The 27,153-nt window shown below is 39.6% G+C and overlaps 1 protein-coding gene across 1 annotated transcript in view; it reads left to right on the top strand.

Moving 5' to 3' along the window:
* The window catches only part of LOC103463970 (uncharacterized), a 95,494-nt gene extending 70,371 nt beyond the window's left edge, over positions 1 to 25,123 (top strand). The window contains exons 4-5 of the mRNA XM_008407747.3: positions 15,308 to 15,513; positions 23,555 to 25,123. Coding sequence (XP_008405969.1) covers positions 15,308 to 15,513; positions 23,555 to 23,747 — 399 coding nt within the window. The 3' untranslated portion in view covers positions 23,748 to 25,123. The remainder of the gene's footprint in view (positions 1 to 15,307; positions 15,514 to 23,554) is intronic.
* The last annotated feature ends 2,030 nt before the right edge of the window (positions 25,124 to 27,153 follow it).

Genomic DNA, 27,153 nt, shown 5'->3' with positions numbered 1-27,153 from the left:
CTCAATCCACTACACGGCCGTCACAGGGTTGAGTCCTGACCCACTGACCTTTGCTGCATGTCTTCCCCATTTCTTACAATCCACTTTCCTATCTGACCACTCTCCACTAAAGACCACTAGAGCTACAAAAATATTATTTAAAAAAAAGGAGAAATATGAACAATGGATTTATATAGGTAAGAAAATGTACTGGTCAACAGTTTTATACATCCAGACATAGTCCATGTGTTTTTCATTCATTTATGGTCCTTTCTCCTAAAGCCAAACAATAATTTTGAGGTGTAGACTTTGACAGGGCCATTGTCACACCTTTTCATTCTGTGGTAGACCAGTTGTCGTTTTGGGGATGACATCTGCTGTTTAGCAGATGTCAAGAGATAACTGTGGTAGACAGAGACGTTCATGGAAAAAATGACTGAATCTCTATACATCGACTATCATGCGTAAGAGTTGGTGTCACATGTATTTGCTCTCATGCTTTTTCTTTATCAACAACGTGCAGCTGTGCATTACGGCCAAACATCTACTACACTCATCCGTCCGTTCTGAGTTTCACTCTGACCTTCAGTAGGTTGACTGAGTGTAAAATAGAGCTCTTGTTTTTCTTTATTTTTTTTATTTTAATTTCCTGAGAATTGTGCAGCCTTGGCTTTTCTGTGAATATCCCGGGACATTCGGTCCCGAAAGGACCGGGAACCGTTCGATATATTTTACTGTTAAATAGTCTTTCACGAGATAGAAATGTGCTCTTAAATTGTTTGAAAATGGCCCTAAAACTCCTCTGAGGTTGACGTGCAGCAGTAACTACTTCTGGAAGGTCGTTGCTAATGTCTTTCAGCTTCAGCACTGATCGACCACCCGTATGCTCCAGGTGAGCAGCTGCCAAAACGCCTCATTTTTACACAGATTGTCGCACTTCAAATCCGTTTTATTAGCAGCATATGGCTGATATTTCCTTTCTGAAGTTCTGCGGATAAAATGCAAAGATGTCTTTTTGCGTTTTCATACCGACTTCATCGTTGTTTAATAAAAAATAACACAATGAAGCTTGCTGTGTTATTGCAATATTGAGGTTAGACTGCTGATTAAGATTAGATCATTTATGATATTTAATAATTCACATAACCCTAGAGCTAAAAGTTGGTGTTATGTAGAGAAGTTCTGCCTTTACACTAGACATGTATTGAAAACTGACAGGATGTTCATGGTGCTCTGTTTCATTGGTTTCCATGCTTATTGATGTTTAAACAAGGTTAACATCAACTAATACTGTTACATTTGCTTAAGCAGTAATGAAATCTCATGGTTAAAACTGTTTGGACAATGTTCACCTAGCATCTTTATAGGATCAAACTTTAACTTAATGTTTCTTCTGTAGAAATGTATTTTTTTATGTTGAGACTTCTGCGGTAATTTCCTAGTCGAACGTACTTTTGCTGTGCTTTGACTCTGCGCTAATGGTTATAAATGAGATATGCAGGAAGTAAACACATGCAGTTTGGCCGGAGTTGTAAGATGGAGATGCACAACATCCTTCATGGCCCGTGACCTTCCCTTATTCCCAATTTAAACATCAGTAATGTGCAGTGGTGTCTGAAGCTCCACTGTAAAATGCTGGATTTAAGTCCTGATGATATGCATCATAACTATTGTAATCAGACACCCCGAGCTTCGCCTCCTTTATTAATTGTCCAAAGCGCAGTGATTTATTGTAGTCCTGCAGAAGGATTATTAATTTTCTGCTTGATTATACCTGTGGGCGGCAACGGCGCTGTGCCGCATATGAGCATCTGCTAAATGAAAAAGTATTCTTCACTTGAAAAGAAGTCCTTAGAGATGCAACAGCTCATTTTTGCTTTAATCAAACGTATAGAAAAGCGCTGCTGATTAAGAGCGTTTCGGCATGCATTCAGGGCGAGGAGAGCGCAATGAGAATTATCTGATTGTCTCCGTTCGGAAAATAAAAAGCTCCATTATGTTTGCGGCAAAAGTCCGAGAAACCTCTCAGGCGGTTGAATGACCTGCGTGCTGCGACGTGGTTTCCAGTCTCGCTTCCCAAACTGCACCTGCGCCACAACAAAACACCCGGCCGCGCCGTGCGGCGGGCAGCTTACATTCCACAGGAAACGGCGGAGAGTGTGTACAACACAGACCTCTCTGCGTCGAGCGAGTCCGGGCACGCCCCGAGACGCAGACAGTGGGGCCAAGTTCAAACTTCACTCCAGGAAATCCGAAGTGATCACAACGCTCAGAGGAACGCACAGGTGCAGATTTCCCCCACCCCAAACCCGACAAACTCTTGATCAACCTGACACTGTGCGAGGTCGGGGCCGGTGGCAGGTCTCTGCAGCCGCCTCACGAGGCCCCAAGGAACAAAAGAAAGAAGTCTATTGAGGCTGTGCTCCCCCCCAAACACACTCCCGTCTTGATTCCTGCAGTATTCCATGCTTGTGAATCCATCTACCCTCTCCTGCTCCAGCAACAAAGCTGATGGTTGTGTAATAACACTTTTACACTGATAAGTTTGGCGTGGGTTTCCAGTACCGTTTTAATCCTTCTGCATCCTTCCATCAATGCTGCATCTCATTCTGTAGCTCCTATAGCTCACAGCTTCTGCTCACATCTGCTGATATCGGGGTCACCTTCCTGTGGAAACGTGTCGTAGAAATAGTTTGGGGTTTTTTATTTTGCAGAAGTTAACACTCAGATGAAAGGGAATATCTCAAGAGCTCCGTTTGCAGAGTCACTGACCAGAATCGAAATTATTACGACGGCGTGTTAGGGACATTGTAGATGGATTTTTAAAATTTTTTTATGGAGTACATTTACGCCAACAAATGAGAAAAAAAGCGTTTGAAAAGTCAAAACCTTTCTAGAAAAATGTTTTAATAAAAAACAGAAACTTTCTAGAGAAAACAAGGGACATTTCTGATCTGACCCTGAAAAATTAAAAATTTCTTTGGAAAAAACATGTTTTGAGATGAATTCAGATAATTCTAGAAAAAATCTTGGAAATTTCTGAGTTTGAAAAGTTGACAAGTTTAGGCCTTTATAACTAAAAAATGTTTTAGTTATTTTTGTAGAAAGTTTCCAAGCTTCTATCTAGCAAACTTCAAATTTCCAAGTTGTTTTCTGCAAACTTTCTGAGATTAATCTCAAAATTCAAGGTTTTTTTTAAGCAAATTTTCAAGTTTTCAAACTCAAAGTTGTTTCAAATTCACACAGGTTCCTTGTTTTTTCTGGATAGTAGCTATTTTAACAGAAACAAAGTCATTTTTTATCTGCAGTGGCCCTAATAGTGTTATAAATCACCATCCATCAAAAAAAAAGAAAAATACCTCCCACTTTAATTACCTAAATTAAATAAGATACCTAATTATCACCCTGCTGTTAAAATGAAAGAAGAGATATTTTGTTGATGCTGGAGTTGCTGCATCACTGCCGTCTCCTGCTAAACCAGACGTGCTTATTTGCAGCAGGTCTGACACGTTGGTGCTGAGAGGAGCCGACAGCTTGACGTTCACTCTGTCCTCTTTGGCCACTAAGAAGGAGAGGCAGATTAATTAAAAGACCTTTGCAGCCAATGAAGACAGGTGGCAATAATCCTGACAACAGACAGATCCGGAGCCCCTCATACAAAACCAATTTCAGCCGCACTCCATTTTTCAAAAGCTCATCAGGGTGAGGAAGGAGAGCGTTGTACCCGTGTGGCTGCAGAATTTGTTTCCCTCCGATTGCCTTGTCAGGATATCTTATCCGATGGCAGATGACCAGAGCCCCACCCTGTACAGACAAAGTCTGCTTCTTCCTGTCTCCGACACCCAAAACCCCTCACACAATGCGTCCTCTGTTGCTCTGCTCGCATGCACTGTCTTGCATTTTCCCACAAGGATGTGGACATGGCCTCCGTCGTCCGTTCAACAGGACGCCTGCCAACATTCCCACGCAGCACCAGTGTACTTCACAGATTGATCAAACAGCCAGATTTAACTCTCATTTTGATATTTCGCCTGATCCAGATCTATGACAGGTAGAACTAACACCTACAGGTGTAGAGTGGACCTCCGGTACTATGGGGGTTAGAGACAGCAGCTGGATGTGAACAGCTAAAATCCATAAATACATGAGACCCCTTCTAAAAACGCTTATAGCGGCCTTTTTTAATAGTTCAAACACCAAACAGGCCTTACCATGCATTAACACTCAAAGAGGAAACCATCTTGGCGCTACCTCAGAAGCTAACATGGTCTTCCTCATCTCTGCTCTTAAGTGTAAAGCCAATTAGCACCAAGGAAAATAAACGGCAGGCCTTCATTGGCTGCTTTGTAAACGACAGCCAATAGCGTGTCAAGTACCGTTGCTCCACAGCCATTTAAGCTTTTGGAGTTGCTTTTTTGTATTTAGGTTTTATTTCAGAGTCACTCCTGAAAATGGTGTGTGGTTCACTGTGTTTCTATTGACCATGAAGTTGCTCAAAATTGGAAAAAAAAAAAAAAAGAAGAATAATTTTGCTTCGTGGATACACAGCAATTAAAAAACTCAAGTTTTTTGCTAAAAAGTTTTTGAGGTGGATTTTTAAACCAGTTTGTTCACAGCAGGAAGGTGCTTATTTGGAGGCACTTGGCCTCCTTGAACAATGTGCATCATCGAAAGTTTGTCATTCGAAAGTGTTGAATCCGTAGCTTTTCTGTAAAATCGCTGACTACAATTTGTCCAGAACGCCGCATACATAGCCGCTCTCCAGTAGGCGGGGCTTGTCGCTCTATCAACTGAATAAGAATCCGACGTCTCCTCTAATGGTTGATATATGATGAGCGCTAGCGCCATGACTGAACTATGAATATATCTCAGAAGTGTTTACATTTGTCATCACCATGAGTCTTACTGACTTATTATGTGAACAAGCTTATTCACATGATTTTAAATGCATTTCTTATTTAATGGGAACACCACAATTTTGAAATTGGGATATTTTTAGACAGTAGCCGTATAACGACAAAGATTTGCGCACATTTGTAATTGAAAAACAGTTTTTGAAACATACAGCTCAGCACAGTTAAAACACTTTATACGGGGGTCAAAACATAACAAAATTAAGCACATTGTCTGAAAAAAGTATGCATGTCACTTCTAACGGTACTGTGTTTCATATTGTGTTTGTGTGTATATTGGGATTAAGGGTGTAAAATGCTTCTGTTCTATAATGGCTGGATGGAGTATGTTACTGAACCGCAAGGCTGGGAAACTGCAGGATTTGAGGCAGTAGGGACAGTTTTATCACAGTCTGTTTTTCATACCTAGTCATACAGATGAAAGTTCAATATTCCATACACAATCCACGTGGGCAAATAATTATTTGTTGAATTACTCATAATGCAGGTCGGTGCGTATCAGATGGAGCTCCTCTGACCGTTAAGTTTATTTGTGTAACACATTTCAACAATAAGGCATTTCAAGATGCTTCACATGATGAAAACATGACATTTTTTAAATGTTGTCATCACAATCATCAGAAATCATGATATATTGGCATAAAGACTAAGACTAGAGCACTTTTTCAGTTGAGTGTGTCAGCCCAAGAAGTGCTTTGTGAGCACCCTCTGACAACACAGCAGAGTAAAACAGGAAATACTCCCCTTTTCCTTCAAAATAAGATTCTCACACGTGAACAGCAACAAGTTGTCAAGTTTAAACCTCTTACCTTTATGCCACGATACCTCATCATATCCCTAGAAGGTGCTAACTAATAGAATAAGCTGATAAAATCCTGCTACACTTTGTGTAGTTCAGTGAATAGTTCTGCTGTAACCACAGATATTTACACACTTTTTTCTCTTTGTAATGTTTGAATGCTGCTCCAACATCGTCTCTGCTAGATTCATCAAACTTGTTGCCTGAAAAAAAAAAAATCCTACTGGGGTAAGGGCTGAAAAGTAAACATGAAACAGCTGCAGCACAAGCTCAATAAAGGGCTCCAGTTCAGACTATTTATCTTAGTTATTGTCAGATAAAATGAGGTTATTTATCTGAATGCGCTGGAACCTCACTTTGTTTGCAGCGATGCAATCACCAGGAAACTGTAGTGAATCCAGCCTCCCTGGGCAATTAGTTCATTATAATGTGCTGCACTTGCATTAATGTGATTGAGCACATCTGTTAGCAGTGCGTGTATATATAAATTTCCTAAGACTTTTTTCCTTTTCGTCTTTCCATCGTCATCAAGAGAATCGTCAATGAGAGGATCCACCGCAACAGTCATGGAACCGCTTAGAAACAAATAGCCTTCACCAACCATGGCACGCAGGAAGTAGAAATCTTACGCCTTGTTACTTGTTTCCCCCCCCCCAAAAAAGCTCAAATGAACTTCCAGAAGATTAATACGTGGGGTAAAATTTTAGTAAGGGTACTTATCATCTGAAAAGTCAAATAATGGATGAACCTTTTGCTCCCAACCCCCTACTTTCAACTCTCCGTGTGTGTTGAAACTGCTTGGATGCATAAGGAGTCTAATGAGAGAGATTCCGAGCAGCCTGATGGGTCTCATCAATCACCTTTCTGCTTTGGAGGTGTAATGCCGGTCAGGAGAAGTGGCCATGCGGGGTGGGGAGAGCAAATGGGAAGGAAAGGCATCAGGCATTTAATCTCAATAAGTTAATAGACTTTCGAGTTTGGTCTTGTCCAAGTGGAACTTCACCCCTGATGTTAGCAAACAAACGGCATGTACACGGGAGACAGACAGAAGAGTCTCAGGAGCGGCCTGGCATTTCCACATTACACAGTTAATTTATGTTGCACCTGAAACCAGGAGATCTAACAAGAGATTGTCGATATGCCCATAAGAGCCAGTTAAAGGTTACTAAGCACCAAAACAGAATAGAAAAAAGCGTTCCAGATCTCCACTACTGCAGGCACAGTATGGATCTTTGTAAGTAGTTAGAAGTACCGTAACAAGAAATGCTTTCTTGGGTATAGTGTGGTAGACTTACATGTGTGACATCAAGGTGATAAGACTTATTATGCCCTTGGCGTAATATGTCAATATGTCAAGGGCAAACATACAAGCCTTGAGGAGGGGAGAGGAGAGAATCGGAGGAGAGGAAATGGAACAGCTGCGTAAACAGTTTTCACCCACTTCAAAATAAGAGCATTAATATAAACGACTAACTGCTTGAAGATTTCTTAACAGCCGATAACCAAAACTTCAACACAGAGGTCAAACTTTATTCAACTGAAAGTTTAGAAAGCAGCCAAGTAAATTATTAATTTAGAATCTGTCTGGTAAATTAATTTAGTGGAATCTAGATTCGGTAAACATTTTTGAAAAGTTAGCAAAAGCACGAGCACATTAGCAGATCTGTTACCATTTCTTACAGTGCTGAGCCAAGGTTTGCTAAAGCTGAGACAAAAGAGATGCATTGTTATCTCTGCTGATGGAGTAACTCATGGTTACACTAGAGGATATGAATGAGGTCTTTTTTTATTAAAAGAAACTGACAATGTTCCTGTTTTCTTGGTAAAAGTTCTAGAATGGGCTTCCTTTTTTTTGCTGGGTAGAATAATGTTATTTTTGCTTACATTTGACTTTAAGAGTAAACAGTGAAGCAGAACAATTTCTTACAAAATAAAAAAAGAAGAGTAAAAGTATAAAATAAATGACATTTACTTGCTGTTTCTGCATTCTGTTTAGCATATACTGACACTTTGGATAAGTCATAGACAAGTGGACATGCTTGCTTTTTTATAACTGCTTCAGTCTGCTGCCTAAAATGCTAATGAGTGGAAACTGTGCAGCATGTAGCATAGCTTTAGCACGTGTTGAAAACAGGTGTTTTCAGTAATGCATTATGGTCAGATTTGTTGCCATAAAGACTCCTACGGCATTTATCGGGCTTCGTCCTGGTCTTATTTGGTTAGATGTTCCAGAGCTGCAGGTTTAAATTTGGATGATGCCTTTCTACAAAGATCAAACATCACTGTATTCCAGTGAGAAACAGTAATGTTCCCACACTTTAATGATAGCACAGAGTCCTCATATTCTGATTTATCCGTCCTCATCATGCGTGTCTTTCTGGTTTTGTTTTATGTGTAACTTTTAAAGGTTGCGAGGCAGAACATAGAGTTCCCCACTTTAGTTCTGCACATAATTGTGGTACATGTGTAAAAGTTTAAAACTCTCGTTCTGTACAATTTGCTCAAATGATTGGTCTCCATCATGTTCTTACTGCAGGGATTTTCGTCTTTTGTTCAATTTTCGTTTTAACTTTTTATGTGATTATGTCTGCATGTTTCTATGATTTTATTGGAACTTCAAGGAATCTTGTGTTTTTTTTATATATGGCCTTTTGTTTTTTGTTGTTTGTTTTTGTTTTTTTTCCTGCAAAGCACCTTTATTTACCAGTTGCCGTGCGTTTAGCCCTTGTCCATACCTCAACAGACCAGGTGGATGTTCTCTGTTCTTCACTTAGTTACTCATCCAGGATATTTTTCTGGCTCATTCCTAGTATGCTCAACCTGGACTGTAAACATTTTCTGTGTAAAATCTTCATATGTAGACACAACAGCTTTGACTTTACTGACAGCAGGCTGCATAGTCATGATGAATTTAAATTCTCATGTTTGCAAATGTTCTCTAACTCAAGAAGGTTAGCAAACAAAAATGTATAATTCAAAGGAAGAGATTTTATTTCAAAGTTGTGAAATAAAATCTCTTCTTTTTCAAAGTTGATGTTGTCGTCCTTACAACACTATAACTAATGTGGCGGAGTTACGAGGGTATTTGTGTATTTGAAAGACCAATTTGTGCCCAAGTTTAGGTGTATCTTCAATATTTCCATGTTCTTTCCTCATTATGCCGACTATTTTGTGAAGTGCACCAGTCCCTCTTGCAGCAGAGTGCCCCCCTGACCCCAAAGTTACAAACTTCCTCCTTTGTCCTCACTGAAAAAACACTAAATATTATTAAGTAATTTTGCTGTACTTTCTAGTGCAAATATGTTAGTTCACTTGAAACAAAACAAAACTAACTTCCAAAGATAGCAAGGAAAAGATTTCAAGAAGAGTTGAATCTGATTTAATATCAGACAGTTGGGGGGAAAAGTTGTATTTTTATATAGCATAAAATAATGTTTTAAAGATGTTCACCGAGTGGATAACAAAAGGTTTAACCCAGCTGAAGTGGTAAAGAGTTTAACTCTTTTCATCAATGGCCACGACCTCTTTTAAAGACAGGTATTATGTGTTTTCCAGACAATAATAACAGTTGTATATTATTGCAAAATCAAGAAACTATGTTACCTACAGTTGTGATGAAAATGCTGCATATATTAAAAGAAATGTATATTTGCATCATCTGACACCTGGAGATTGGCCTGTTTCTTTAAGAACCTCCTACTCTTTCCAACACTCCCCTTTCAGCGAGTCATCACAACAATACTTCTCCATTAGGCCGTTCACAGCTGTTCTTAGGAAAGTTGGACTGAGAGTTGGTTTGTATTATTGGCTCAAGAGTTGGGCGGTTCCACCAGGAGTTTGCTAATTGCTGCTGCCGCTAGTCTGGTGGAGCTGAATAGGGCAGGAACTGAGCTGGGGAGGCGGAGCTTAGTGGGAATAGGCGGTGCTTCGTATGAGCAGGCGTTAAGGCACGCCTGAATGGCTGCCACTGGAGATTCAAGGATTTCTCAGACATTCATGAGCCAAAGCAACACTCTGTTTTTAATATACATCATTATAACATGATGTGAAGCTTTAAAAAAAAAAAGCCAATTTTGTATAATATCCAAAGTTACTAATAACTTTGAAAAAAAAAAAAACATTTAAATGAAGTGAATGTTCTACCTGGACTGAGCCTTTATATTGCGTTTTGTATTTAAAATGTGTTCTCTAGGAAGCAGTTCAGCTGTTTTAGACATTCCAGAAAAGATGTGGTGCTGTATCACACAACAGAGCCTCTTTCAGTGACACCAAGGCCAAAACAGAGTAAATTAGAGCTGCACAAGTAAGGACATAGCCTATTACTTTTTAATCATTTTATATTACCCTGAATGGAAAAAGAAAATTGTTTCCAGAAATTTGAAGAACTGTGTTTTTCCACGGAATCAAGGCATCAGTCAGGACGTCAGAGGAAACAAAATAGTCATTTTAGTTTTTTCTCTGTAATGTGAAATTTTAGAGTTTTCACTCTTCTGTATATTGGTAGTAATGTCATATGAACTATGGTTGTCATAGACTCAAACCATACTTCAAAAACCCTGGATAACTTTAAAAGTTGACACTGTTTATTTACTCGCTCATGTTTTGTGCCTTTGACCTTTAAAGACTAAACCAATCAATCAATAGAGGAGCGAAGCGTCCATATCGGGATTATTTAAATCCACATATTCTAAAAGTGGGTCACTATTTACTCAAATACAATCAATATTAATAGCTGGTTGGTCAACCCAAATACAACTTCTGCATATTTTCACAAGTCCCTCTCCGTCCAGAAGTAGACACACACACACACACGCACACGCACACACACACACACACACACGCACACACGCACACACACACACACACACACACACACACACGAAAGGAGATAATTAATAAGCAGCAGCTGTCATACTGTGAAACCAAAGGGGAGACATTACGATCCCCAAAAAGTCACAGCCAGAATTTTTGACTCATCATTTAAACAAATGCAACATTGAACATTATTAAAGATTTCTCCAAGATATCCAGGAGGCAACAGCAATTCAGGAGAAAAACATTATCTGCATCACATAGTTATTTTATATTTGGGGGCGTAGAAACACTACCATGTTACCTTTTTAGTCCAAGCTGCATCCAGGGATGATCTCTGCGACAATCAGAGGCTGTGAAACCCAATCGACAGCTGATGAATATGCGCTACCTGCACAGCAGATGTTCTTCTTCAGCTGAGGAAAATATAGTTCAACGAAGAAGACAGCCCTCTGATGGCAAAGACAAACCAACAAAACACGATAACCGAGCAGTGAGTTTACAAAAACTGGCTTTGCTTTACGAGAGAAAGTAAGTCAACGTTAGGGAGCCAGTTTAGTTGGGCTCAAAAATGTAGCTACAAATGTTTTCTTTTTTTTGCTGTTGTTAACTTTATCATTAACAAAATGTTTTCCAGCTGCTTTATCAGCTCCAACATACAGTCCTTTCCCAAAGGTCAGACATTTTTAGCCTTTGTCACATTTTATCACAGTGAAATACATTTCCATTACATTAGCTGGATTTTATCTGATAAATACATCTTATCATATTAGGAAGAGAAAAAATTCAAAAAAGTCAAAAATTTTCGTTTTTTTCAAACTCAGAAAAAAAAAGTTTTTTTCTATAAAATTTGAGTGAGAATAATCTCAATTTTTCTGTTTTTGTTTTAAACCAAATTGACTTTTGGAGCTCAGAAATTGTCTTTTTTTTATTTTTAGAAAATGTCTAGAGTTTTTGGTGGAAATTTACTCCTTTTTAAATATACTGGATATCAGTCTGCATGACTGATATCCAGTATATAATGGATATCAGTAATGGATCGACTACACCGTCACAGAGAGACCAGAGTAAACTGGGGAATGATTGTGAAACAGAAGAAAAGTGACTTTCAAAAGTTACTTCAAACAAAAATCTAAAAAGCTTTAACCTTCTTACTCTTTAACCTCACAGCAGAATGTAGAAGTTAATCTTCCATCAGGAGAAATAATCTTAATATACAACCTGAACCATAACAGAATGGTGTAGATTCTGTAATATATAGCTAAATATATTCATGTATTATTATCTAACTGAGAGGTTTTAACAGAACATCTGTCCAGCCTGACAAAGATGGGTTATTATGCAAAGAACACTGAGCAACAACTTCAGTGCCTAGCAAAGCCAGCAAAATGTATTTAGCTCAGGGTGAAAGTATGCCAGGCTGCACAGTGGAACAGTTGGTAGAGCTGTTGCCTTGCAGCAAGAAGGTTATTGGTTCGATTCCCAGCCCCGGTCTTTCTGCATGGAGTTTGCATGTTCTCCCTGTGTATGAGTGGGTTTTCTCTGGGTACTCCAGTTTCCTCCCACAGTCCAAAAACATAACTGTCAGGTTAATTGGCCTCTCCAAATTGCCCCTAGGTGTGAGTGTGTGTGTGCATGGTTGTTTGTCCTGTGTGTCTCTGTGTTGCCCTGCGACAGACTGGCGACCTGTCCAGGGTGACCCCGCCTCTCGCCCGGAATGTTAGCTGGAGATGGACATCAGTAACCCTCCCGACCCCATTAAGGGACAAGGGTGTCAAGAAAATGGATGAAAGTATGTCACACTTTTCAGCTTTTTTTTTTTTTATATTAAAAACCATGTATTATTTCCATTCTAATTTGCAACTATGTGCCTCACTTCATTGGTCTATCACAAAAATATCAACTCAAGATTTGTGTTTGAAATGTGAAAAATATATAAAAGATACAGGGATGTGCAAACTTTAGCAACATTAGTTCACATTAGCCTTCTGCAGCTAACAGATTTAAGATAATAATAATTTCATTTAGAGATTTTTATTAAACTACTAAACGTGTCGCCTACCTACTTATAGAGCGTTTTACATAAATAGCTCCAGACCACTGGCCGTCTGTATTTAAAAAACAAGTCAAACATCTGGTGCTCTACAGCTTCAAACAGTAAACATGCTGTGAGTTACAGAGCTAAAGTGGAATATAAAGTTCCTATAAGACGACCTCCTGTTCAATGTAGCATGACCCCACGGTAATAAAGCCCGATTGGAATAAATTTAAACTAACACAGCTTTCACTTTAGGTTTAGAACTGTTATATATAACACACACAAAAAAAAAACAAGAATAAAAACACATACTCATGCATAAAAAAACACTAAAAGATGCATGCAGTCATTAAGCCCGCCTGCAAACACCGCCTTAAGTCCTGGGCAAATATGGCTTTGCTCTGGAGACAAACCAAACCACTTAAACAATGTTTGATTAGCGTCTGGAATTCATCTGCAAATGCACACTCGCCTCAACCTCTTTCATGGCGGCTATTCATTAATTAGATTCTTTGTGCAACTGAGCTATCCTCAATGTTTAAGGTTACATCAGGCCCCACTAAGTGGCTGGCTGATAACAGAATGCATCCATCTTCATTACTCAGGCCGCTGTGTCTGGGCTTGCTCCTCCAGCGGTGCTCTGTGTCAGTGGGCTCTAAAGAACTCGTACATTTCATCGCACACGGATCCTGAACTTTTTGCCTCCTTGGATTTTAGTCACTCTGACTAAATTAGCGGATTGTAGTTTGTAATTCTTTTGAAGTTTCTCGCTTGTATTTGGAGGTCATGCAGACTGATAAACAGAGTCATTGCGTGCAAGTTGGTAGAAAAGACGTCGTCCTTCTAAATCTTTTTCAAGTGAGGACCACTTGACCCATCTAACAAACACTCACGGACCACCTCACTTGAAACTGCCTCCGCAATAACACAACATCTTAATATGCAACCGGGAAATGAAAATTTTAATCTGTTAATGAACTTATTGTTAATGAGAAGTGAGGTGCTGTTTTGTAAATCATGAACAAGTCTATTGAAAGAGTGGAATCTAACAGTTTCCTTTCAGCCTGACGTAAAGAATGATTTTATTTTCGGTGTTATAGTCAGCAGGGGGCGCAGCGCTGCTCGCCGACTCATTGCTGTCATATCGCTGCACAGTACAGCCCCCTTGGGCTAACTGGGGGGAAAAAAGTTAATTTACTAGGTGACAAAAACTCATTCATTAAATCCTGTGATCATCCATTTATATTGTTAAACCAGTAACACTCCCACTGCGAGCCAATTCCTTGTTCTTTGGGTTGGCATTAGGGGAATTAGAAAACTAAACGGAAAATCTTCTTAATAGACCAACACTTTAGCAAAAAGTCATGTAACCAATGATAGGACTACAACTCAAACTTTATGTGACATTATGTTGCTTTGATTGGTCGATCTTTTATAGAACTACCAATCTAATAAAAGCACAACTAAATTTATGAGCAGGATAACTTATTTCTGTAAATAAATGCGTAAAATGTTACCCCAACTCATTACCATCATCATCAGTGTGTGCAGCATTACTATAAAAATTAAATGCCTAAAAGGTTTTAAAAAGTTGTAAAGCACAAATAATTGCATGGTGTTCCAAGAAAGAGTATTTAAGGAGGTGGAAAGAGGTCAGGGGGGACATTATGTATTTTTCCAGACACAGAGTCATTTTATACCATAATCAAGTAACTGTTACCATCAATCGTTGTGCATACATCAAGGTAACTTAAAAGAAATTTGTCTTTGCAGAACATCCACATGTGACGCCTTGAAACTGACGTGTCCTAAAATGAAGTTCTTGGCTTTTCTGAAACCCTCTAGTTTCATTTACTGGATCTGACGTGAAATGCAATCTGACTTTCAGACATGTTTGAGATTTTATATAGACTGCAGCAGGTAACATTTTCAAAAGAAAATTCACAAACCAGATGAAGGCCAGCTGCAGAGGGGCAGATAACTGAGTGGATTTTCATGTTTGTTAGATACAAAAATTAATGTATGTGAATTTCTCTGAACACGAATTAAGTTCTGTAGTGTTTTTCAGTATGTTTACGGTAAAATACTGTTTGCCTGTATGCATATAATGAAAGAACGGGAGGAAATATTTCCATCAGGTTGACAAGGCTTTAATCTGAGCCTCTAATCGAGACTGTTTTTACTGGGTTCACATCAACTTTTGACTGATTTGTAACAGACTGACCTTTACATTTTTAACAATTCAAACTTTAGAAACTTGCAGGAGTTTCACCTTAAATATAAGTTCAGGTTGTCTGAACTTTGGTTTCAAACTGAGCCTCCAATCATATATATATATATATATATATATATATATATATATATATATATATATATATATATATATATATATATATATATATATACACACATATCTAAATTAACAAGACGCAAGCCATTGAGTACAACATTGCATATCATCTTGGACCCTTTAAAAAAGACTAACCCTGATTCCAGTGAGTGTTGATGGTCACGTGGTTGATTATAGTACAGAAATTTAAACTTGGGAGCTATTTTAAACTTATATTCAAGTTGAAATTTAAAAAGTGTTTCCTTACATTGAAGTTATCTCAACCAGCACTTTCTGTCCTGACAGACAGTTAACATTTTTTTTGTATTTGAAACCTCTTTTGTTATTCTTCCTTTAGTTCACAAAGTTTTTGTGGCGATTAGTGAAATCAGACATGTGAGATGATGTAATGATGCATCTCTCTCTCTCTTCTCCAGTACCAGGTGCAGAGGACGTCTCCATGGCGATCGGTCAGCTCCCAGTGGAAGACGTGGCTTGTCCTGATGACCGTGCTGCTTCTGATGGGTCTGGCGCCCTTCGTGGTCCACTGCCTGATGACGGCCTTCCACGACCCTTCACCTCCCATCACCTTTAAAGTGGCAGCGGCCCTATTCGGCTTCCTGACAGAGCTGCTGCTCATCATGTGAGTATTTTATCATACAGTAGCCAAGGTTACCATAGTTAACCAAAACTAACCAAATATCCAAGACTGAAACTGAGAAAACCTTTTCATTCACTGAAATAAATAGAAACGGTAATTAACAGGGAAAAGCAGTAGCCACCTGGAACTATATCATGTGTTTATACAACTAACTGAAACATACTGAAGTTGTAGATATGATGTCCTTTGTTTTCATGTTTATGAATTCATTTATTAGCTTTTCGTACTGATGGGAAATTTATTTATTTTTTGTCCCCAATGCAAGCAGTTTACGTCAAATTACGGCTGTAATTTGCAAACTAGTTGTAAACATGATCACAAATTCTGCACCTAAATATGAACCAAAGTATGGAAAAAGTAAACAATATTTAACTAATAAAAACCAGCAAGCCCACTCTAAAAACTAATTAAAACTAAATGAAACAGGCAATAAAACATCACAACAAATTAAAATAAATTATAATGAAAATCGCAAAACTGTCATGTCTCTAACTGTACGTATTTTTGGGAGTAGTTACACATTCAACTTGCCAGATGAGCAATCGCTTTGAGAAAATTAAGAATGGCTTTTTTTTGTTGTTGTTGCATTGTTTTATAAATCTTAAGCTCTGATTTAAAACTTGGCTGTTTAGTCCAGAATGATCTTTTTTCTGGTTTGAAGTACTTTAGATTGTGATCAGTCCAGACTCGGGCTTAAGAGTTACTGACTTTAACTTTATTACCAGCTAAAGTTGCTAATAAAGTTAAGTCAAGAGCCTACTATGAGCTGCTTTAAGTTATTTTGGAAGCTGGTGAAATGAAGGGATGAGGTATCTGGTAGCAACAAGGTGCAGAGTTTGAATCTTGGTGTTCGGTGATGTGTTGCTTCTTGATGTTTCTCACTTTTCTCACTGCATCACCCTCAGGTGTAGATGTAACTCAAATCACAGTCAGACGCTTTTCTTCATCTCCGCCAACATAAATGACTTCCAGACTTCACAGTTTTTAATCTTATCTATAACATTTTATTTTACTGATTACCCAAAGTATTAGAATAAAAACGGTGTAAGATGTTGGAGGAGACCTTGAATGGGTTTGCAACGTCCGTGCAACCGAAAGCTGCTTCCTTTCTTACTTCAAAATAAAAGTCCTAAAACAATGCCCATGCCTTCAAACTAATGAAAGCTCACAATTACTTTAACAAGACAAAAGTCACACAAATAAATCATTCTTTGTGAGAAAGACTTCACTTTGGACTTCACTACAATGTTTTAATGTGGAGCGATCTCATCCTGTTACATTTCTAATCAATTATTGGGAATTCATTTTCCTTAATTACACTTTATGTAAAGAACACTTATTAATAACACGTGTGTTTATGTTTACACGATGTCTTCCTCATCCACAGAACTGTAAAAACACGTTACTTCTGACCCCCAGCCACAGCATCGTCCCTCCGCTTTATTTTTAGCGTTTCCCTTATTATGATATTGCTAATTGGATTGATGCCTGCTGTACTGTACACCATTAGTAAATGAACAGTCTGTTTTTATTAACATCCGCCTCGTAAATATTACATTAGATATCTACTCTCTGATTAGAAAAGCAACATATGGTGGACGCCGTAATCAGATTGAAAGAGAGAGAGAAAAAAACCAAACAGTTTTATGTAATCAGTAATTGCCGTACTCTCAGTTACTCAGTCGGGATACTTAGAACTTCAATTCATTATACTTGTTTTTGAAAATCAATCTATGTTTTCGTTGTGACCTCTCCACCTTTCCCCGCGACAAGCAATAGCTGAGATTTAGATAAGCGGCGCTCTTTGTGAAAAAAAATCCCCAGTTAATGTTTTTTCTTCTTTTTTTTTTTTCAACAGCAGAGAGGACCTTCAGATAAACTGCAACCGCTTCTTGTGCCAGTAGCGTAACTAAAAGTTGTCTTCTGCGTGCGTGCGTCCTTCCTTCGGTGTTTTGTCTCAAATTGGAGGAAGAGAGGCTGTTTGTAATTAACTCAACAAGGCCCATAACTTCTCCTTCTCCGCCTATTAACTGCCTTTGCGAGGAATGCGGCAAGTCAGCTGGTAATTAATAAATGCGGTGGCAGCGGTGGAGAGCTTCTGCATCATTATGTTGTTGAAGGCCTTGTCCGCGCTACTAATGAGCTGTAATTTTATGACAGGAAACGGGTTTGTTTACAGCGTGTTCAGCCGCCTCCAACAGGCCACATTCTTGGCAGTTCTCCTCCGCAGGTATTTTACCCGCTCCCGGAGCGCGGCGAGGATGTGCCGCAGTTGAAAAGCAAACACCTTTTTTTGTAAGAATTGGTGACAAAAATACCCAGAAACAAAATGAAAAAAGCCCATTGAGTTTCTTGTGAGGAAAAGAACAGAGCCTCAGGGTTGCTAGGGGGGGAAAGTCTTCCGTATAAAGTGCTCCGTGCAGGTTTCTCTGCTGACTGATGTTTTGTTGTGTTATTACCAGAATAATGGGGCGGGTTGGTGGGCGCCCTCATTAGGATTGGTGGTCTTTAAAGACCCCGTGGCCCCCGCGTGGTGCTCGTACTGCCTGGGATGTGCCAGCCTCCTGCTGCCCCCTGTCAGTGTGTATCTCAATCACACGTCAGCCGCGGGGTTGGGAGGCCTTGTAAGGAGCAGCCCCTCCTTCCACGACCCCATCACCCCCACCCGTCACTCCGCCTTCTAATCTCCTAAAGGAGGACGAGCGAGGGATCAACAAGCAAACCCTCCACAATGCCTCGCTGTTGCTCATGTCCTCCACTCGCTCATACGGTGGCCCTTGAGTTCAAACCGCATCTACAAATCACTAAACGCAGTGACAAAATGAAGAACACAACAACAATAGGCCTGTCACCATAGCAATTTGTGCTGGACAATAAATTGTCCCAGATGTTATTGTGATAAATATTATTGTTTTGGGAACATTTTCAAGTCTCAGTGGCAAAATAATGCAAGAACAAATTCTCAAAGATCAATAAACTTTTAATCCTAATGAATAATTGGAACTAGAAGACATTTTAAATATCCAAAATACATGAACAAAACAACAGAAACAATAAATAAAATGAATTATGAAGTCTCTAAGTAAAATTGCCCCTCAAAGAAAGGGCTGGTGGACACCAGAACACCAGACTGAAAACTTTTATCATCCAGTTTTTGGTAGAAAGAGAAAAATGATAAATCATGTAAATGGAAATTATTGAGCTCTTTTTAATTTATCGTGCAATTAATTGATTTATTGCTTATTGTGACAGGCCTAAACAACATATTCTAAAAACACAACATTAATTGAGTACAAGTACAAACTAAGAAAACACAACATTAGAAGTCAGAGGGAAACCTGATTGGCTTTAGAACCAGAAGTTGTTCTGGTTTTAATCTTTAATCTTTTGAGTTTTCAAACCCTGAGTTTCATGTTACATGAGATTTGGAAATGTTGGCAGGGCTTTGGAGATCTCAAAGAAAACATACAGGTCTACACATGGAGACTGCTACGCTAGTAATGCTAACTATGTTATGCTACCGTTGATGTAAGACGCTAATAGCTTGGTAGTTCCATAGATACAGTCTTTGAAAATAAAATTAGAGTCCTGCTTCACAGCGACTGAGCATAATAGATGTCACTTTTGCTCTCATTATAAATTATGACTGTTTGCAACAGAAAGTTTTTCAATTCTTGGTTTATGGCTCTTAAAGAGCTAAAGTTGCTTCTTTTTTCACAACATTCTGTTTTATTTATTTCCTTTTTACAGCTTGTGGTTCAGGTGGTCGTCATTCAGCTAGAAGCTTTGACAGCGTTGTGTCTCATACAGATTTTCCACAAAACATAGGACATTTTATAAAACCACATTTAAAGGTTTAATGCTAAAAAACTTCTTTAACATGATTAATGCTCAAGTACATTTGTTGTGATTTCATTTAAGTGGATCAATTAAATTGACATATCTGCATTATCAGTATCTGTCCAGTTTACGGTGGCCTTTAAGGATCAACTCATTAAAAATTGAAAAACAATAAACAGAATCAAAGCACCTAAAAAGAAAATATCTTCATTAATTTCACAGCATGACACACTTTTAGGAAGAACGCTGCAGATATCCCAGAATCCCACAGGAAGGTCTGACCTACTGTAGTTACACATTCTATCAGTATTTAACTTGTATTTAAAGCTTCTGTATGTAACTTCTATTTACACATTCCTTAAAACTATCACCATGGTGATGGTTTGTTATGATACAGATAATCTGTGAAAAGATGGATCTCCAGCTCTTCCCTGAACTACTGCCATCTGAAGAAATGCTCCCAAACAAAAAAAAACAATCAGAGCCTGGAGGAGGGGCTTAGTGCTGTCAATCAACCTTGTGTACTCGCTGTACAGGAAAACAGTTTATCCGCTGTAATCGGTTGCTATGCTAATTTACCTAGCATTCATGACAAGCTATGCTATCAGGAAGAAGCTGTATCATAGATCCAGATCAGAACCGGGATGATCAGGCCAATGCGAGGGTGATTGTCAGCGCTAAGACCCACCTCCTGGTTCTGATTGGTTGTTTCTAGGTAGCTCTGCGAGGAGCTGGATCTTTTTTCACAGATTATCTGTCTCGTATTAATACAGCCACAACATAGTGACTGTTTGAACAAATATTTAAAAAAATATATTTTTTATTATTAAAGTTACATAACTTTATATGATTTCAGTTGTTTTTCATTTTAATTAAAAAGTAAACATTCTTTGCTAACATTATATTTGATTTCTGTGTGTGGATAAGTTTTCTTTATTTCATCTTGAAACGTCATAGACTCCTGTGACCATCTTACATTTACTGTTTACTGTTTACCTACATTAAAAAAAAGAACTCTGTGTTTTCAGAGTAAAACGTCTCATTCCTTCAGTTTTCAGTGATTGGTCTTTTTTTCTTTTTTTTTTTGCCGTGGCCGTTATGTGCCTCCAAACCAGTCCTTCGGTTCTCCCTCCTCTTCCCGCTGCAGGTCGCCCAGTGGACACATTCACCGAGTCACATGACATTTGTCAGCCTGGAACCGCCTTTCGGAAGGCTGTCACACAATATGCGCCCTCTCCTTCCTTTGCTGTCATGGTGAGAGTGTGCGGCGCTGAGACAGTGCCCTGACCGCGCAGCGCCGCGCTGTGAATTTTTATATGCCACCGCCCGGAGGTTAGAAACTCTCATTATGCCGTGTTAGATTTATTAAAATAGATTATGGAAATGTTAATTAAGTCATTAATTACATTATTTAAGCGGCATTGACAGATAAGGAGTGTGTGCGTGCGTGTGTGTGTGTGTGTGTGTGCGGGTGGGGTGGCGTCGAGCTCCCTGGGTGGTTTAAAAGGATGTGATTGGTGACAAGGGACACTGTGGAGACGGCGTCTAAGCACAAGCGCTGACATGATACAAAGTGGCCTACCCTGCTCTCTCACCTCACGCTACTGTCTCCAGCAGTTTGGAGAGCTGCCTGAGGACGGGTCGCCCTTCTCTAGATGTGTAAGACAAAAAAAAAGAAAAATGGGGCCTTTTCCAAGTGGCAACTGCACATCCTTGTGAGTTGGAGTCGGCTCGGAGCGGAAACGCTCTGAAGCAAAGGCTTCTGTTCGGGACTATATTTCCAGCTGTTCCAGAGGAAAACACAGCAGCGCAATTGGAAGATGAATCACCCCCTCACCGTCCCCCCCCCGACCCCGCCGAGTTGATACTGTGGACTCTCTTATCTGTTGACAGTTTAGTTACCAACAAAGCGCAAGAAATGTGTTTTCCAATTCTGGGAGAATTGAGCTTTTCTTTGTGCCATCAAACCTATATTAAGGGAGGGAAAATTGCTCTGATCACGCTTGATAAGAACAAATGATAGATGTTGTAAACAAGCAGAATGCTTCAATTCTGATGCAGGCCATTGATTTGCCTCTGCAGCCAATTACTATGTGGGCCGAGGTTATCCATTCTCTCAATCTACCGGGGGAGCTTTTTTTTCTCTCTCTCTCTCTCTCTCTGCCTTCGTCCGCTGTGCTTTTCAGCTCCTAAAAATGTTAAATTAAAACATATTAACTCTCATAGTTCAAATAGTCCGGTTGGAAATAATGAGTCCTGATTTGGCCGGCCTTCCATCAGGGTGCCAGGCAGCACTGAAAGGTGTATGTCTTGATATTAAGTGGCTGCTGATTGCAGGAAATGATACAAAGTGTTGCTGCTCGACCACCTCGGAGTCAAGCTATCACGATTAGCCCTTCCATCAGTCACATGGACCTAATGATAATGAACTGATTGCTGAGATAGTTAGTATGCAGCAGCATGAATGGCACAGAGCTTTTTCATCACGGCTGAAGACGGATTTTCTCTGTTGCGGATACTGTGACTGTGGAAGCGACCAGGCAATCATTTTCCTCACCCTTTATTGGTTTGTGTTATATGAGAGACAGTCTGACTTTTTTTCCACTGTTCCAAACAAGTTCTGGTGGTGTTAAGTGGACATTCATCTGTTTTTGTTGGTTGGTGCTGGTGCCCAACACCAGCGTAGTTCAGATCAGGCCGAAAACATCCAACTGATCCGACCCGACTAATTAACTTTAACGATCGTTTGAAGTGAACCATACGTGCTTTAATTCTGATTTTACTGCTTTAGTTTTTAGGCCATAAGTTAAGTAAGCAGTGCAGGGTAGAACAGCATGGCTGAAAAACATCATATAAGCATTTTATATCAGTCGATACTGATAATTATTGATTAGTTTTTTGGTTTTAAACAAATCAAATACTTCCAAACCAATCTCAATCTCAAGCTGCAAAGCAAGTGAAGAAAAGATTATTGTGTAGAATGGCACTGATTTACTTTACAGAAACTTTGCATGAAATGGCCACAGTTTCCTTTAACATTTGTTTTAGACACGGTTAACTTCAACTGAATGGCCACATCGTACACTCTACACACTCTACACACTCTAAAAACCCTTTTAATAAGAGGGAATACTCTTATTAATAAGATTAGGATTATGTTGTTCCACTAATAAAGTTACTTGATCTCATTTTGAATGTAACTAATTAGACAGAAATACATTGCCTTGCTGGGGCTCATAGAATGTAAAACCACATTCTGGGGAGGAACGGGAGAAATGGAAACCAGCAGAATAGAAGGAAGATGTGTCTGTGTGGATGGGATTTAAAAAAAAATTCTCTTTCAAATGCAGATTTTTTACAAGAAGCTTTTGTGTCTTTGGTTCACTTTCTGTGTATTTATACCTATAACCCTCCTGCGGTCTTAGAGGAGGAGGCAAATGTCCAGTTGGACCACCCTGTCAACTAAGGGTGGGCATTTATCGTATTGTTTATCATTTATCGTGAAAAACTTCTTACCCTGATAAGAATTTTGATTCATAGTTCTCATGATAAACTTTAGTTATTGACGGTAAATAAAAAATAAAACTGACAATATGACCAGAAATGTTACTTTTTATTCATTTTTTTGTTTTGGTTTGCTCCACAAGAGCATCAATAAATGTAAGTAAACTCAAAAATACGACTAAATCCAGTTACTGTGACAGTTTAATGACAGTTTTCGCTTTTTTAAGTAAGAGGCTCCAGAAAAAACCTGTTTCGTTTTCCAAGAGCAGTATATATGTGTTTGTGGGTCTATGAAAGCTTTGCCATGCTCACACAGCAAGAGTTACCTACAGAAAAATGTGATAAATGGTTTTTTAAAACAATATATCACAAAGTATTGCTATACAGTTCTCCAAAGCTTTATCTCTGACCTGTCTGCTGTGTTTCATGGTCTTCATCATTCTAGTTCATTAATGTTCTTGGACAAACCTCTAAAGTCCTCAAAGAACTGAGATCACATCAAACACAGGTGGAGTCTCTTTACTAATTAGGCGACGTAAAAATATACACATTTCTGATTTTGCAAGACCTTCAAAATGTCACATTTTATTGTCTTTCCAATTGAAAATACTTTGAAAGTTGTGGCCGTTAAAGTGGGACGTGTGGAAACGTCGATGACTTGTGCGTGGTGTTTTCCCAGGTGTCTGTCGAGTTACCTCAGCAGTCGGTACCGGCGGGCGGAGAGGAGCTCCTTCACAGTTCAGCCAAGAAGCAGACGGGGGGAATGCTGGCAAAAATCTGACGCATCTGCTGCGGCGGGTCAAATGTCAGCCGGCGGAGGAGACGACAAGAACCCGGACGTGGTGAAGAGCGAATGCCTCGTCGTCTTATGAATCAAAAGGGATCTCACAAAACCCTGACTCTTTTTGGTGCCGTCTGCTGAAAACAGCATCACCCATTTACTGTTTTCTCCTTTGTCAAACCTCACACTTTGTTCAGAACGCACATTTGAACAAGTTGCAAGCCGATGATGAGAGAGAAAGTGTGTACGTGCTCAGAGAGAGGAAAAAAGAGCCTGAAATCGCTCTCTTTCCCTTAATGATGCCCACACAGAGACAATGGGGCGCCGCTCTGATTAGTGTCACCTGTCCTTGTGCATCTCATCAGCTCCATTATGGCTCCATCTCCCATGCTTCTTGTGCTAATTGAATAGCCCGTGAAGTGGTGACGAGGACGGGGGCGAGAGCAACGTCTGTCCCGCTGCTGCCCCACAAATGAGAGGAACGCTTCCCAGAGAGACACAAGCCGAGGAAACATAAACCATTATGAGACAGACAGAAAAGTGCTAACAAGTCGCCCTCATGTTATATTATCATCAGATTCGCTACAGATTATCTTCACGCAGCAGCTACAGCGTCAGCAACTGCTGTGTCGTTTTTGGTGGGCATTGCTGCTGCCTCATGGATCTCCTTAGCCTTCGCTTAAATACTTAAATAATGTATTAGCTTAGCCTAGCATAATGCAACAGGTTAGACTTTGGGATATGTTTTTATCCATCAAATGGGAACAACGTATCTGCACAGTTCAAGCACTTTTAAGGCTTTTCAATGTATTCTTTACGGTTTTCATTACTAAACTGATGTTAAAGAGATAGTTCGACTTTTCAGATGCAAGGATCTGCCTAAAGATCCTTGCATCTTTAGGCAACTTTCTTGGAGTTAGCTCCAAGAAAAAAAAAGATTAAAAAGCAAGTCTATGTAAATAAGTAAAGTTTTAACAAGTCAGCTGCTTAAAATCCTGAGGATACACCAGACCTGGGGAAAGGAATGATGTGGTCTTCCAAGGATGAAGGTCTTGAATCCACAGGAACATTGCTGGGGGGTTTTATGGGGCAACATTTTGTAAGTGAATGGATTACTTTAGAGAGCGACCTGGACTAACCCAAAGTCATAAAATGAACAAAATTCTTGTTTTTAAGATTCAGTGAAGCTGCATCTTTTACCAGTCCACATTGAAGGAAATATTTCAACAGAGTCCAAAATGAATGTGAATGTGTCATCTACACCACTGATGAATGTATGTCAAAATGTGGGTAACATTATTACCTATTATTTGCTTTTATAAAAGAATATATTCCTATATACTGTATCTAATCTATCTGCATAGGAAGTTTGTGAAAAGGGTGAATGTTTTCTCTGTATGGCAGTGCTGAACCACTATGTGGAAAAGTTTTTCTAAGAGGAAACAAATAAAAACTGTTTACATTGAATGCTTCTCAGGTCTGTCTGTGTTCAGTCAGTGGAAAATACAGGAAATAATATTCTCTTCTGCAAAGGAAACTTTTAATTTTGATTGTTTAAACATTGGCAGCTGTGACGCGGAGCTGTAGAGTGTCGCCTCTGGTGCCAAGCTGGAGCCTGAGGCACAGCTAGTGCAGTCCAATCACACTTCTTGAGATTTTTTTTCTGCGAGTTCTGATCCATTCCTCTCTATTTTAGCTTCCCGTCACCACCGGGTCACTCTTAGCCTGGCACCACCTCGACTTCAGGCCTTTCCAGAGACAGAGTAGATGTGTTCTCCAAAATACCACGGCAACAGTGACCACCGGGCCTGTGTGGTGCCGAGGCTTACCGAGTGCCTGCGCAGCCAGATGGACACTTTCAGGACTATGAGAATGTGGATTATTCTGCAGGCTACATCTGGGGGTCCACATGGTGCAGCAGACTGTGGGAAGTGAAACAGGTGGGTATGTGGGCAGAACGCACCTCCACCGGGTTGTTTTGTACCTTCATCCGCCGACGAGGCTTCACCGCAAATAGGATAAAGAAAGGTTACGATCTCCTACGGGACGAACGCCTCTCTGAATCCCAACAGAGACTTAAAGAGACGATTTTGTTCAAGACGTTTTATTATTACCACATGTGAACCAAAATGTACTTGTACAGCACTTTATCTAGTCCAGAGGAGATGAAAGCTCTTCATACAACATTGTCATTCACGCCCTGATGGTAGTGAGCTACATTGTAGTTTGACAGAAACAAGGCTGCTATACAGTAGTGCCATTGAGCCCTCTGACCCCCACCAGTTGCCAAGGCAGGTGAAGTGTCTAGCCCAAGGACACAACGACTGAGACAGAGAGCACAGTGATTCGAACCGGCAACCCACAAACTCCTAACACCAACTTTGCCCCAAACTGAAAAATTAACACATCCAAGGTAACACATTGATGAATTCAAATAACTGGACTCTTTGCCCTTGCACAATGCCCTAGGCCCCTTTTGAGGTGAATGTAGACTTCATGGTGGAACATTCAAGCACAAAAACCTTCCAAAACACATCTTTCTTCCACCATTCCTCCCAGAAGTAGCATTGCTTTCCATTTTCCATTAAAACTGTAGCCCTGCTTAAGAACAGTTGCATATGCTATTGCATCAGATATATTGGACTGTAGTGTATTTACCCTCCCGCGGGGTCAACTGAACCCGAAAGCCTTTTTACCCTGTGTGCTGTCCGGTGGGGTCGCATTGAACCTTCATGTTCTTTTACATGCTGTTTTTGTGCGTGTGGTTTAAGAAACGTACCATATGACATCTGACAGGGCAGACCCCCCGTCCCCCCCCCGCTTCCCTGCCGTCCGACGGTGACATCTGCTGCACTCCACATGAACTGAACTTTGAGCTAAGGGTTACAGCCTTGTATATTTATATGCAATTTATATATGGTTTACTGTAAAACGCATTATTCATTGGGATTAGAGACCACAGCTGCCCGCGAATAACAAAAACCCACCAAGACTTGACAACCCCCCTAAAACCCCTCATATTGGAATATTTTCATGGTTCAAATACCAAATATACCTTAAGGTGAATTAATATGCAGAGTGGAAACCATCTTAGCACTACCGCAGAAGCTAACATTCATGATCTTTCTTATTTCTGTTCTTGGAGATACAGGTAATCAACGTCATGTTGCGCTTGGATTGGCTGTTTTGCTAATGCTAGTCAACAGTGTGCGAGTAGCATTGTTCCTTGGTAGTTTAGCTTGTCAAGGTGCACTTTATTTTGAATATTTTATAAATGCGCTACAGAAAAACAGCAAATAGCTAAGTTTTCTGCAAATAACGTGGAGTTACATTCCACAGAAAAATCTGCAACAAACAGGTGGGAGTCCACTGAAATATGATTGGGTATTAGCTGAGTGTTAGCATGTCTTTTTCTCATACTAAAGTTTAAAGTGTCTTATAATGATAAACTACAAAACATACCTCAAACATACATAGTACAGAACTCTTTTCTAAAC

Source organism: Poecilia reticulata, chromosome 4, assembly GCF_904066995.2.
Source record: "Poecilia reticulata chromosome 4, P_reticulata-male-v2, whole genome shotgun sequence".
In the NCBI taxonomy this organism is placed as follows: domain Eukaryota; kingdom Metazoa; phylum Chordata; class Actinopteri; order Cyprinodontiformes; family Poeciliidae; genus Poecilia; species Poecilia reticulata.
This window is presented reverse-complemented; position numbering and strand designations above follow the sequence as displayed.